The 13,549-nt window shown below is 48.9% G+C and overlaps 1 protein-coding gene across 4 annotated transcripts in view; it reads left to right on the top strand.

Annotated features, from left to right (window-relative positions):
• Positions 1-1,574: 1,574 nt before the first annotated feature.
• The window catches only part of SLCO5A1 (solute carrier organic anion transporter family member 5A1), a 100,236-nt gene continuing 88,261 nt past the window's right edge, over positions 1,575-13,549 (top strand). For all 4 annotated transcript variants that reach the window (XR_014793155.1, XR_014793156.1, XM_084864356.1 and 1 more), the window contains exon 1: positions 1,575-2,751. Coding sequence is in view for 2 of the 4 variants with exons in the window: in XM_084864356.1 (XP_084720482.1) it covers positions 1,782-2,751 (970 nt within the window). In the remaining 2 variants the exon portion in view is untranslated. The remainder of the gene's footprint in view (positions 2,752-13,549) is intronic.

The following is a 13,549-nucleotide window of genomic DNA, read 5'->3' on the forward strand; positions in this document are numbered from 1 at the left end:
CCGGGAGGCTCCCAGGCCGGCGGCGGCGGGGAAGTCCGCGCCGTGAGCGGCCGGCGGCGGGGAATCGGGGAGCCGGTCCGGCCGGCAGCGCCGAGGGAGACGCCGCCGGAGCGACGCCCCTGCAGCCCGGCCTCTCCGCCTCGCTCCCTCCCTCTCTCCATCCCCTTCCTCCTGCCTTGTCTCAGCAGCATCACAAAACGCGCCGCGGCGGCGTGAGCCCAGGGCAGCGCAGCGCTGTCTCCTCTCCCACCTGGTGCCCCCGGGCTGGGAACGGAACGGAACACACCTGTTTTCGGCTCACCCCGGGGTCACACCTGTTTTCAGCTCTCGCTGAATTCCACCTGGTGCCGGGTGGTGCGAGGGGCTCCTACACAGACATAGCCTGCGCGCATCCGGGCCCCCTCGCCCCCCCCCCCCAGTCCTCCCCGGCCCCCGCCCCCGGCCCGCCCGGGGGAGCGCGCTGGGTGCACATAGCGCATCGCTCCGCCACGTGCCCGGGCTGCTCCCGGGGCTGCTCCGGGGCCCGTGCCTCTTTGTTTGGCTGCGGTTTCCCCTCCCCTTTCCTCCCCTCCCCTCCCCTCCGCAGAGCAAAGTGATTTTCGGTTTCGCCAGACGCTGGGCGCTGGGACGTGGTGCGGGCCGCGGCCTCAGGCGCCCCGGGGGGAGGGGGTGCATTGAGGAGAGCTTTGGCGCGGGGCTATTTTTAGGGCTGGGAGCGCTGACCTTTCTGCTCGGGCTTTGGGTGCGTGTCTCCAACAGATGGAGCAAACGTGCCTGCACACAAGTGTGTGCACACATTTCTACACACTACCCCCCCCCTCTTTTTTAAAAAAAAAAAATTGGGAATGCATTGTTTGTTAAACACCACACACACACATGCACACACACACACACACACACACACACACACACACAAACTTTTCTTTGTTCTTTCGGGGCATTTTCTATTTTGAGCTGATGGATGAGTAGGAGGACCAAAAGGTTGCAATTAGTTCACTCGAATAAAAAGACACTGCCTCTGAGTCAGAGCTGCCAGGTGAATCCTTATTACCATATAAAAAGCAGATGCGATGTTTGTGGCAAAAGGGGCGGGGCGGGGGCAGGCCCTCAGCAGACAAGGAGGGAGGGTCTCCGCCAACCGCCTGCCGTTTATTGTTCCCGCACTGGAGGCTGCGTCCTGCATCCTGCATCCTGCAGCCGCCGCCGCCGCCGCCTCCAGGCTCTGCTCCTAGCTCAGCCCTCAGTCCGGCTTGGGACAGCCCGAGTTCTCCCTCCAGAGGCCCCCCAGGGCGCAAAACGCCTGCCCTAGCCGCAGCCGTCCTCTGCTGACCTCCCTCTCTCTGCTTCACAGGTTGGCATCTTTGCTCCCGAGGGTGTCAGCGAGGACCACACGCCTCTGGCCCAGCCCGCTGGGCGGGATGCACCGCTGGCGCTGAGCATCCCCACGCCGGGCACCGGGCGGGGGTTCTCGCTCCGGGAGGCGGGCCCAGAGGAGGAGGGGATGCGCCCAGGACGTGCCAGGCTCCTCCTGCGAGCTGCCTCCCCGAGGTGGACCCGGAGCCGAGCTCAGCGCAGGGCCGCGAGGACCCCTGCCCCCTTGTGGGGCGCGAGGCTGCGAAGCTGAAGCTTCGGGGTTGCTGCCTCTGCCTCTGAGTTAAGGATGCCTTGGGCAGCTCCCTGCTGGTGAGGATGACCCACCGAGCAGCTCTGTCTCCCCCAGCCCCTGTCCGTGGTGGAGGGCGCGACTGTGTGGGCCCGGCTTCGGGCCCTCCTGCCGGTGGATGAAAAGCAAAGCGCGGGAGTTCCTTGAATGCAATCAGCGGATCGAATCTGAATTCATGGAGGAGGCCAGCGCGGGGCTGCAGCCCCAGGCGGGGAAGCCGCCAGAAGGCCCCTCGGCCACAGCAGGAGCTGTCCAACACAAGCGCCCACCGGAAACCGTTAGGTCCAAGAGTTTGCCGGTCCTGAACAGCGCCTCCTGCCGGCAGGACCTCAGCCCTGCAGGTGCAGAAGGCGCCACGGATGCTGCGGGCCCCCAGGAGCCGAAACAGAGCCTGAGCCGGCTGGCAGCCAGCCCCTCCGCCCCGTCCACCTCCGCCCCGTTTACATCGACGTCGGCGGAGGTGGCGGGGCTGGTGGACTGCAGCACCCTCAGGGCGGTGTCACCCCCGCTGGCCACCCTCCAGGGGAGGAGGTGCCTCTACGTGGTCCTCACGGACTCGCGCTGCTTCCTGGTGTGCATGTGCTTCCTGACCTTCATCCAGTCGCTGATGGTCTCCGGGTACCTGAGCAGCGTCATCACCACCATCGAGAGGCGCTACAGCCTCAAGAGCTCCGAGTCCGGGCTGCTGGTCAGCTGCTTCGACATCGGCAGCCTCGTGGTGGTGGTCTTCGTCAGCTACTTCGGGGGCCGTGGCCGGCGGCCGCGGTGGCTGGCCGTGGGCGGCCTGCTCATCGCCCTCGGCGCAGTGGTCTTCGCCTTACCTCACTTCATCTCGCCGCCCTACCAGATCCAGGAGCTGAACGCCTCGGCTTCCAACGAAGGCCTGTGCCAGAGCGGCGGCAACGCCTTGGGGACCTCGGGGCCCCCCGCCTGCCGGACGGACTCGGAAGGGAAGAACCACTGGCTCTTCGTGGCTCTGTTCGTGTGCGCGCAGATCCTCATCGGCATGGGCTCCACGCCTATTTATACCCTGGGACCAACCTACTTGGATGACAACGTCAAGAGGGAGAACGCATCCTTGTACCTAGGTAAGACTCTCCTGTCCTCTCAAAGAAGAGGGGGTCAACAATCAAAAGGAAACCCTCTCTTTCCTGCGGGGGGGGGGGGGGGGGGGCTGTTTCTCTGTTTCCCGTGTCCATCACGGAAAACGACAGGTTCCTGAGTGAGGAGCTGGGGATTAAGAAATTAGAGAAAGAAGAAAGAGACATGGAGGCAGAAATAGATTCATCAAGCTGGGCACTAGGTGGGCGCCATCTCTTTGATGGAGAGGCAGCAAGGCGACCCCCCAAGCCACGCAGGTTTATGTATAGGGTCAAAGGAGCTTATTTGCATTCTTAACTAGGCCCTAGCATTACTGGATTTACATATCTAGACCCGCCCCTGCTGACACCGGGACAAAGGTACCCTGCCAGTGCCTCGGGCTCAGCTGACAATTTAAAGGATGTCCATGTGCCTTCTCAGGCGGCCCTCTACACTTTCCCAATTTCCTAGAGACCTTATGTATATTTATATGCAATGTATTACATATGTATTATAAGCATTGCGTTTCAGTGTGGGAAAGAATCAAAAAGTTGAGAGCTCTCTGAACTAGTTTTAAGATTCTCACTTCACACTCATTTCCCAAGTAATACAAACTTTTAGCTATAAGATAGTCTCTCTCTCTCTCCCTCTCTCTCTCTCTCTCTCTCTCTCTCTCTCTCTCTCTCTCTCAGTTCTAATTTATCAAGTTTACCTTCTAATAGCTGTCCTTCTAGAAAGCTTCCAGGAGGCATAGAAATAGCCAGTGTGTGGAGTGAAGTTGCTGCTTGCCTTTCCCTTCCCCAGGAGCTTGGGTGACGAGGTACCCAGACTACGAAAAACATCCCTCATTGCCTCCGTACCTGCATTTCTCACATTTCGCCTGCCTCACTTAAACAAACAAACTTGAGCAATATCGTATGACTAGGTTGTCTTTATGTAGAAGTAACTTCCCAAGTTTATCCAAAGCTATTTTCGTTGCTGGTTGAAGACCCCTCAGTGACTTGAACTTGGGAGTAGAATTCATCATTATTTTCTGAACAGCAGGGGCTCTTGGATTTGGTGAGGTGACTTGCATGAGTCAGCTCCTGGGGACAGGGTGCTAGGCTTGAGGACAGGGTTCTCCTGTGAGGAGGCCAAGCATCTATTGTGGCCCGCTAGAAAATGTCGTTCCTAGAAATCTGTGTGATTGGCTGCACCTTCCTGCACAAGCTGCCCCTTCAAAACTGGGCTCCTTAGGACCTAGGTGATGGAGTTGAAGCCTTGGGAAGGATGAATAGGAGCTGTGCTGGTTATGATATTAGTTTTTCTGTGTTTCTCTACTGGAGTCCAACTAAAAGAAGAGAAATGATTTTACTTTATTTAAAAAAAAATTTAAATAAGCAAATACCAGGCACAGCCAACTACTTATCAGCTATGTGCTGATAGTATCCTTTGTGTGGGGATAATCAGGTTTCAAAGGACAATGAAAATGATACCCCGTTAAGAGGGCTGTGCTTTTTCCATGGTAACACTGCTGTCCCCAGACTCTGTTATAGCGGGTGTCTGAACCACTTAAGGTAACTGGCCCAAGTGCACTAACACAGGAGTTTTCTAATTCATTTTTGGTATTAAATGCAAGAGAAAGAAATTTCTATGTAGGGTAGAGAGGAATTAGCTTGCTTGTTGCTTTAACTGCATGTTTTCTAACATTTATTATGACAAGTTTTCAAGCATACAAAAAGTTGAAATAAGGACTTTTTAAAAAAATATATTTCGTTGATTTTGTACAGAGAGGAAGGGAGAGAGATAGAGAGTTAGAAACATCAATGAGAGAGAGTCATCGATCAGCTGCCTCTTGCACACCCCCTACTGGGGATCTGCCCGCAACCAAGGTACATGCCCTTGGCCGGAATCGAACCCGGGACCCTTCAGTCCCCAAGCCGACGCTCTATCCATTGAGCCAAACCGGTCCCGGCAGGACTTTCTTTTATATAACTGCAGAAGTTTTAACATCCTAAGAAAGTTACTCATCATTCCCTAATATACTCATACTAGAGGCCCGGTGCACAAAATTCATGCAAAAGGGACTCAGCCTTGGCAGCCTGGCTTCGTGTGGAAGGTCGTCCAGAAGGTTGTTCAGCTGTCCAGTCTAATTAGCACATTATGACTTTATTATTATAGATATCTCCATATTCAAATGACCTCAAACCAGCAGCCAATCAAGTTCACTCATACATTGCATTTAGCTCATTAGCATTATATAATCTAGAACAGGAAATGCCTCAACGTTTTTCTTTTTCCAGCCCCACATGCTTTTGAAGGGACAAGGCTAGTTGACTTGTGGAATGTTCCACATTTTAGATCTATCTGAGTATTTTCTCATGGTGTCACTCGCCTGGCTCCTCCACTCCCTGAATGTCCTGTGTGCTGGAAGTTCAGTCCAGGGGTGTGATTAGACTCAGACAATACATTTTTGCTTCATGGCCAATGCTGTGCTTTATATTATTTGCCTGCCATTCATTGGTGATGCTGAGTTTAATCACTTGATTGAGTTGGGTGATTGACAGGTCTTTCTGTTGTAAGTATTCATTTCTCCCTCTGAAATAAGTAATCTTTAGAGTGATACCTTGACTCTGTGTACCTATTTCCATATTCTCAGTGATCTTTGCTTCTATTTGAAAACTTGGATCTTCCTTCCATCCCACTTCTGGGTACCAGTGATATAAATTTCATCAAAAAACATAGCAGAGCCCCACACAATAAAAATCTATTAGTAAGAGCCCAGAAATTTAACTTTTAACTCTCCAACAAGAAGAAAAACAGCAAGTAGGTATTGAGTCCTTGTTCTGTGCTGGGAACTCTGCTACTTTTGGGAAGAGCAAAAATGAGGCATAGTTTCAACATCTAAGGAGCTTGCAGTGTAATGAAGAAATATTGACAATTTAAGGGAGGGGTGTGAAGTGACCCATGTAGGGGGAAGGAAGTTACACAAATGGTGTTGGCTTTTCCCCTCCCCTTCCTCTCATTCTTCTCCTCCTCCATTTCCTTTCCTCCTCCTCATTCTCCTTCTCTACCTTCTGCTCCTTCTCCTCACCCTCTTTCTCCTTCTCTTCATTTAGCTATTGACTACTGATTTTTTTTTTTTTGAAAAAAGTTTGATGAATGCCTTAGGAAACCCATGAGAATTCTGCTTCATGTTAAACGGATCTCAGTGAATGCTCCGGTGGTTTGAGTACCAGGAATCTCCCACTGCTTGTTTTATTTAACGTTCCCAATGACCTTATGACACGGGAAGTTGATTACCCTATGTTATGGACGAGGAAACTGAGGCTGTGAGAGTTTTAGGGGTTGCTTCAGGGCTTCAAAGCCAGGCCCGTGTAACTAACCCAGAGCCCTTCAGCTTCCCTCCACGCTGCATGTCCTTTGGCAAGAGGCTCTGAGAGCTAACTGACAGCAAAGGCCAGGCCGTGTGCAGCAGTGTTCTCAGAATGGCCTGAAGTTATTAAAACAAGATCCTTCTTGAAGCCTTTTTAAAAGGAGGCTGTATTGGTTGCTTCTGTACCAATTGAAATAAGAGGGGTTACTATATTCTTAGAACATGAGCAGTGTTAACCTAGTTAGTATGATGTGGATTTTTTTTCTTAATAAACTACTACTTAAATATCTTTGGTACTTTTCACAAACTATTCTTCTTAGATTACCCTTTTAACTACCTACTCCTTTCTTAACCCTTTTGTCAGTCTTTTCTTTTTTAATGTATTTTTATTGATTTTAGAGAGGAAGGGAGAGGGAGAGAGAGAGAGAAACATCAATGATGAGAATCATTGATTGGCTGTCTCCTGCACACCCCCTATTGGGGATTAAGCCCACAACCTGGGCATGTGCCTTGACTGGAATAGAACCTGGGATCCTTTAGTCCGCAGGCCGAAGCTCTAGCCACTGAGACAAACCAGCTAGGGCGATTGATTCTATTTTTTTTTAAAGTATATATTTTTATTATTGCTGTCAGAGAAGGAAGGAGTGGGAAAAAGAAAGAAGCATCAGTGATGAGAGAGAATCATTGATCGTCTGCCTCTTGCATGCCCCCCACTGGAAATCAAGCTTGCAACATGGGCATGTGCCCTGACTGGGAATAGAACCATAACCTTTTGATTTACAGGTTGGTGCTCAACTACTGAGTTACACTGGCCAGGTCACATAACCTATCTAATAAGAGGGTAATATGCAAATTAACCGTCACTCCATCACAAATATGGCGGCACCCATAGCCATAAAATGGCGGCACCCAGTCCTCTCAGCCTTGGCAGAGTCTCCCCAGTCCCAGAGGGGCAGCCACTGAGAGTGGCTCGTGAGAGCAGCCTGGCAGAATGCTTGCTTTGTCACCCTGGCAATGAGGCAAGCATTTCACACCCTGCCACGGATGGGCCTCTGGACTGCAGAGAGCCTCCGGGCAGCGGGCGCAGAGTGGCCAGGCCCTGCAGAGATCTACTGGTGCACGGATTTGTGTGCAGGGCTACTAGTCTTTTCATAATTGGAAAAAAGGCAAGAAACACTGTGTAGGAAATCACCCCTTATAGAATCATTGTACAGGGAAATCTGAACCAGTGTTGCAGCAACATTATATTCTGACTGGTCGAACTTTCTGAGAACCCAAGGTCTTGTTACCAGAGCTTTCTGCATGCCAACCATGGACAACCATCTTTCCTTAATGTGTGAACATTCATGTAATGTGTTTTTGTGCCTCATGTAACACAACAAAAGCTCTTTGGAAGTTTGAGGGGGCTCTGTGGTGTCCCTGGTTTCACCACTGTGCCCGCTGACTCTCAAGGATGTCCCATGGGCCAGAATGGGGTCCCCCGGCCTTTTCTGGCTGAGGTGATTTGGGGGAGGCAAGTTTTAGATTTTCCAGTCTGTGTGGGAAAGGAAGGTGAGGGAGGTGAGGGCAGGGTGACCACTGAGTGGCCCCTAGTTGTATCTGCACACTGGTCATGGTTTCTCTTTTGCTTCAATAGTCAGACAATTCAGGCTCCCCCTACTCCCTCCTCCCCTGATCAGTATTAATAACCTATTCTAAGTGGCTGGGAGCATGAGTTTTCCAAATCTTTTTGTGGGGATTTTTAAAGGATCCAAGAAAGAGTACCGTTCCCCCCTCACTTGAGTTCTGCGTTAAGAAATGAGTCAAAGGAATTAAGCTGTGATAGAAGTAAGGTTGAAAAGTATAGCGCATATCCTTGTGCAATACACTTTCTACTAATCCCAGAATTAAAGAGACTTAGCCATCCGGCCACAGGAAATGCTGCCCCTCCACAGGCTGGCAGCTGGGGTCTCCCACGTGGGCTGGGTGCCCAGGGAAGACACATGCCAAGAAGGAGCAGGGCAGGAGTTTTACTCCCACGTGCATGCTCCCTTCCAGAGGGCAAAAAGGATGAGGGAGTTGAGCTGAGCATCCCCGTTTGTTTTCAGATTCATCAATTACATGCATCCTCTCCTCCTCACTGGGCGGGAACAGCGTGGGGGGTGGGGCTGGGAGCCAAGAAACAGCAAGAGTGGGCACACACACACATTATCCCCTAAGACTTACAACTGTGTTTCTTCAGTCTGCTTTAATTTTGCCTGTCTTTTTAATAATGTGTTTATCTTTACAAGCCACATAAAATCCTTTTGGGCCATGGCCAGGGTTGCTCAGTGGTAGAGCATCAGCTCACACACTGAAGGGTCGAATGGTTGTGGGTTCGATTTCTGGTCAAGGGCAGGTACCTGGATTGCAGGTTTTGGTGCATGCAACCAATCCAAAGATATCTCTCCCTCTCCCTCCCTTCCTCCTTTCACTCTTCCTAAAGATCCATGGAAAAAATATCCTTGGGAGAGGATGAACAAAAAAAAAATCCTCTGGGAAGCAGGCTCTGTTACACAACAATGTGAATATCCCTAACACTATCAGACTGCACACTTAAAAATGGATGTGATGGTAAAAAACACATTACAGGATTTGCCCGAGTCATAAAGTCAGCTTGGTTTGTGTCTGAACTGATTTATAGGTCATAAACCAGTCTGTATTAAAAAAATCATGACTACATAAATGGACATTTGAGAACTCCAAGGCCTCGATGGCAGTCACTTCTCCCAGCCTCTGCAGCGTTCTAGCCTGTGTTGGTTGGGGTGGGTCTGTACATCCACTATGAGACTTTTTGTTTCTTCAAGTGTGAGGGAATTGCAAGGTAGCCTTCTGGGCATAATTTTAAGATGGAATAGGGATTCTGGAAAAGAAAAATGGAGGCAAAATAAGTTGTAGGGTAGGTGTTTTAGAAAGGAAGCCTTCAGAGACAAATGAAGGTGGAAAAACATGCCTGGCCATTGGGATTATCCAATTGTGTCTTTTTTTTGGGGAAAGAGACTGGAATGTTCAGAAACGCAGGCCGTGTTCAGAAATGCCATGTTCTGCTTTGTTGGGGGTTTCTGCAGGAGCAAGTGTGCTCGCCCTGCTTTATCCAGCTCTTTGTAGAGAAGAGAGGGAGATCCCACAGCTGCCTGGATCTCCTCCTCCTAAGCCCGTGGTCAGCAAACTGTGGCTCAAGAGCCACATGCGGCTCTTTGGCCCCTTGAGTGTGGCTCTTCCACAAAATACCACGGCCTGGGCAAGTCTATTTTGAAGAAGTGGCATTAGAAGAAGTTTAAAAAATTTGGCTCTCAAAAGAAATTTCAGTCGTTGTACTGTTGATATTTAGCTCTGTTGACTAATGAGTTTGCTGACCACGTCCTGAGTAAGCCATTCACAGGGCCCAGGTGTCACATGTTCTGAATCTCAGTTCCCTATGAAAAACTTCATGGGCTGCTGGTCATTCTAAACAGTGGTTCTCACCTAGAGTGACTCCCCTCACCCTCAGGGGACACACTTGGTAATGTCTGAAATCAGGTTTGATTGTCACAAGTTGGAGGGGACCTATTGGCATTTAGTGCTGTTTTGCTGGTGTTGCTGTAAACATCTGACAGTGCACAGAACAGGCCCACCACAAGAATTTACCCTATGAAAATGGTCCATACTGATGCTCCAGACATTTTTCATCTTTAGCATTTAAGCTACTCTGTTATCTTGTATTTCTTATATCTTGGAACTGGAAATACAAATCTCTAGGTCATAGAATCAGAAACCATTGACTATTTGGATGGAGAAGATCCAGGAGAAACATGTCTTTGTAGATAGGAGGGCCTTCTTGCAAACCAAAGGTAGGAAATACAAGTTAATTGTGCATTACTCATCACTACATCATGGCTCAGTAGATTCCATGGTAACTAAATTATATAAAAATATGAAGAGTTTTATGGTTTTTAATGTGTCTTCAGTTCCCAATCAAACATTAAAAAGGTTTCTAACCATAGAGATTTCTAGACCATATTATTGGAGTTGGGAATAGTGTGTGTGTGTGTGTGTGTGTGTGTATGTGTGTACGTGTGTACGTACATGCTAAAGGGAATGGTATGTTATTTAACCATATATCTGAGCTCTGTTTTAGTGGTGATGGCTTTAATAAAAGACAACATTGAGATGAAGAATTCAGTGGGTCTTTGGTGCTCACTGAGTCTTCCCCTTGAGTGTGTCACTTGTGGATGTGGAGAGTTACAATCTGGTATGATTTGAAGCTGTCCACTGGGTATACTAGCTCTGGGGCCTCTCGAAGGTGTAAACCGGTCACTGCCTGGGGCCACCTGGCAGGAGCTACAGAGAGATCTGCAGGTGGCTGCAATTTGTATTGGGTTAGGTTAGGAAGTACCCAGGCGAAACCCAGCTGTGAAGTTAAGGCAAGCTGGTGCTAGTGCTAGGTCTTGGGCCACTTTTTGATAGGGTTTGGGCATACTGATGCCAGCTGCTGCTTGTTTGAAAGATTTAAAGTCTGAAGCCTGAGCAGGCCATTCATATGCAAAAGCTGCTGCAAACAGCTTGGTTGGGGCTGCAAATTGGATAGGATGTGGTCTCAGGAAATCACCAGGGTGGAGCAAACAGTGTGGGCTTAGCTCAGTGGTCAGCAAACCATGGCTCTCCAGCCACATGCGGGTCTTTGGCTATTTCTTAGAACTATTTTTTCAAAACAGACTCGCCCAGGCCAAAAACCGACTTCTGCACTTGGGCCACGAAGTTTCAATCGCACTCTACCTGCGCGCCCGCACGTGGTATTTTGTGGAAGAGCCACACTCAGGGGGCCAATGAGCCGCATGTGGCTCGAGAGCCGCAGCTTGCTGACCACTGGCTTAGCTGATGGAAGCTCAAATATGGCTGCCAGTTGGCTCTGCCATGGATGGAAGTCCCAGCATAGGAACAATGACCCTTGCATCTCAGTCTGGGAGAGAGCCACTCTGAGTTCCTGCCCCGATGTCAGGCAATCCATTTCCTCCCTGTATGATCTGGGTCCCCCAAGGCCGCCGGATGCTGGAGTCAGAGGGGCCGAGTCCCAGTAAGTTCATGAGCTGGCCCTTTAAAATGAACACCTGGGTACCCAGCAGCCTCTGCCTCACTCACCCACAATCCCCGCTGGCTTTTACAGCCTGAGGTTATGGGACTTCTCTTCCCAGCTCTGGAACCCCGGGGGCTTGGTGTGGAGCTGTGACCCCTTGCTTCTCACAGGGGGGGATCTGCAGCCTAGATATCCCGCAGGATTAAAAAAAAACAAAACACGCCACAGGTGAGTGTCGGACCAGGCTGTTCTGCGCCTCTGCCCCTCCTACTAGTCTCGATGTAGGTACATGTTTACTTCTCTAGTTGTAGGACTTCCATTCAGCCAGATTTCAGGTGGTCCTGAAAGATAACTGTTTGGTATTTTAGTTGTAATTTTGATATGGTTATGAGAGGTGGTGAGTACCGGTGTCTACCTACGCCACCCTCTTGGTCCTCTTCCTTTTTGCCATTTTATTTACTAAAATGTATTTTAAAGTTATAGTTGATATATTAAACACATCAGATATATGATTGGCAAGTTTTTCTCCCATTCTGGGTGTTGTCTTTCCACTGTTGATTCTTTTTTTCGACGTGCAGAACTTTTTAACCTTGGTGTTGTCTCACTGTGGATTTGTAATTTTGCCTTTCAGTTACATCCAAGAAATGATCACCAAACCCAATGTAGAGAAGCCTTTGTCCCTATGTTTTCTTTCAGGAGTTTAATAGTTTGAGGTCTTACATTTAGGACTTTAATCCGATTCGGGTTATTTTTGGGTATGTTGTAAGGTAAGGGTCCAACATCATTCTTTTGTGTGTAGATATGTGGTTTCCCATCACCATTTGTAGAAGAGGCTCTTTTTTGCCATTGTGTGTTCTCGGCTTCCTTGTCAACAATTGGCAGCTGCCTTTGTTTTTCATGTTTTATAGATAAGGAAATCAAGATTAAATAATGGGCTCAAGGTCATCTAAAAAGTGGCAAAACCAGCCCCCAAGGTAATCACCCAAAGCCTGAGCTTGAACTTTCAAAATGATGGGGAGGGAAACATATAACCCTCCGGTGTGCCTTTGGCTGAGTTCTTAACTTCATTATCTAGAAAGGGGATGAGGAGGCGAGGCTGGTGGCTTTTTAGCTTCCTATTGCTTCCGAAGTTCTCTAGCTCTTGGCCTCTCCAGCCCTGCTTGGTATGGTCTTGTTCTGGAACTTGGGACTTGGGTCTGGAGAGGAGATGTAGCTGCTCTGCCTTTCAGAAGCTTGTCTGCGAGCACGTTCTGCAGCCCCCGGAGGCCTGAGCCATGCTGCTATGTGCCAGCTGTCTGGGGGAAGCAGGCCTGCCTGCTGCTTCCTGTTGCTCCTATTTCAGGCAGCTGTGTGTTACCTGATGGAAAATGCAGAGTCTGCTTCCCCTCCCTGGAGTTATGATGGCTTGTGGAACTGTCACCCTGCAAAAATGCTAATCCCTGTTTCCTGATATAGCCTAGAAAGGCAGGTGCAGGTTACTCTTGCTTAAAAGTAAAGAGCATATTTTTGTAACTAATATTTTCAGCAGGATGAAATGGCTTAAGGTTGTAAGTATATGAAATTGAATCACTCAGTTCCTGACTTCCTAGCATGTAGGAATTCTTGGCTGTTACACTTTAGTAATAATAGGTTTTGGTTTTATCTGATGCTCCCTCCCCCCCGCCCCCCCCTCCCCCTTGAGTTCTTATAAAGGAAATAGAAGTTTTAAATTTTGTTGTTGTTTATTTTTGTGTTTTGTTTGTTTTTGTAATAGTGGTGAGAAATTTAAGTGAACAAGACTGTGGGGAGTGAATTCCAGACCTGAGACTTTCTGGCTGTAAATCAACTTCTGATCAATGTATAAAGGTGGACCCCCAGTCCTAGTTTGCACAGTGTCTCTATGTTATTGGGTGAAGGATAATTGCCAGTTTCTGGTCTAGAAACATGCTTACGTCCCTGGGTGTAATTTCAGCTGGAAGGGGAACCTTTCCGCATTTGAATTGCATTTTAATGACTTCACTTCAGGTGGAGGATAGCAATACGTTTTAACACAATGTCTTCCTGAGATAAATCTGAAAAATTTTCCTATGGGAAAGAACATATATATGTATATATATAAAATCTCAGAACAATGATCTGAAATGTGGTTTTGCTAGCTTTTAAGGTGTCTCTAGTTACTAGTATTTCATTCCTTTGAAACTCTCAAGAGGCTGGAATCTGTTTCTGGTTGTACAGTGTTGTTCTCCACACACGTGTTAGTCCAGGAGTGGTCTGTGGGACTCTTACATGCATTCTCATGGAATATCTACTTATTCACTTACATGACATCTCATACCACTTTGGGAATGATGAACTTGGGACTTAAACCTTCCAGGACAACCATCCTATAGAAAAGATAAAC

The sequence above is a fragment of the Pipistrellus hanaki genome (genome assembly GCF_964339955.1).
Source record: "Pipistrellus hanaki genome assembly, chromosome: 17".
Lineage (NCBI taxonomy): Eukaryota > Metazoa > Chordata > Mammalia > Chiroptera > Vespertilionidae > Pipistrellus > Pipistrellus hanaki.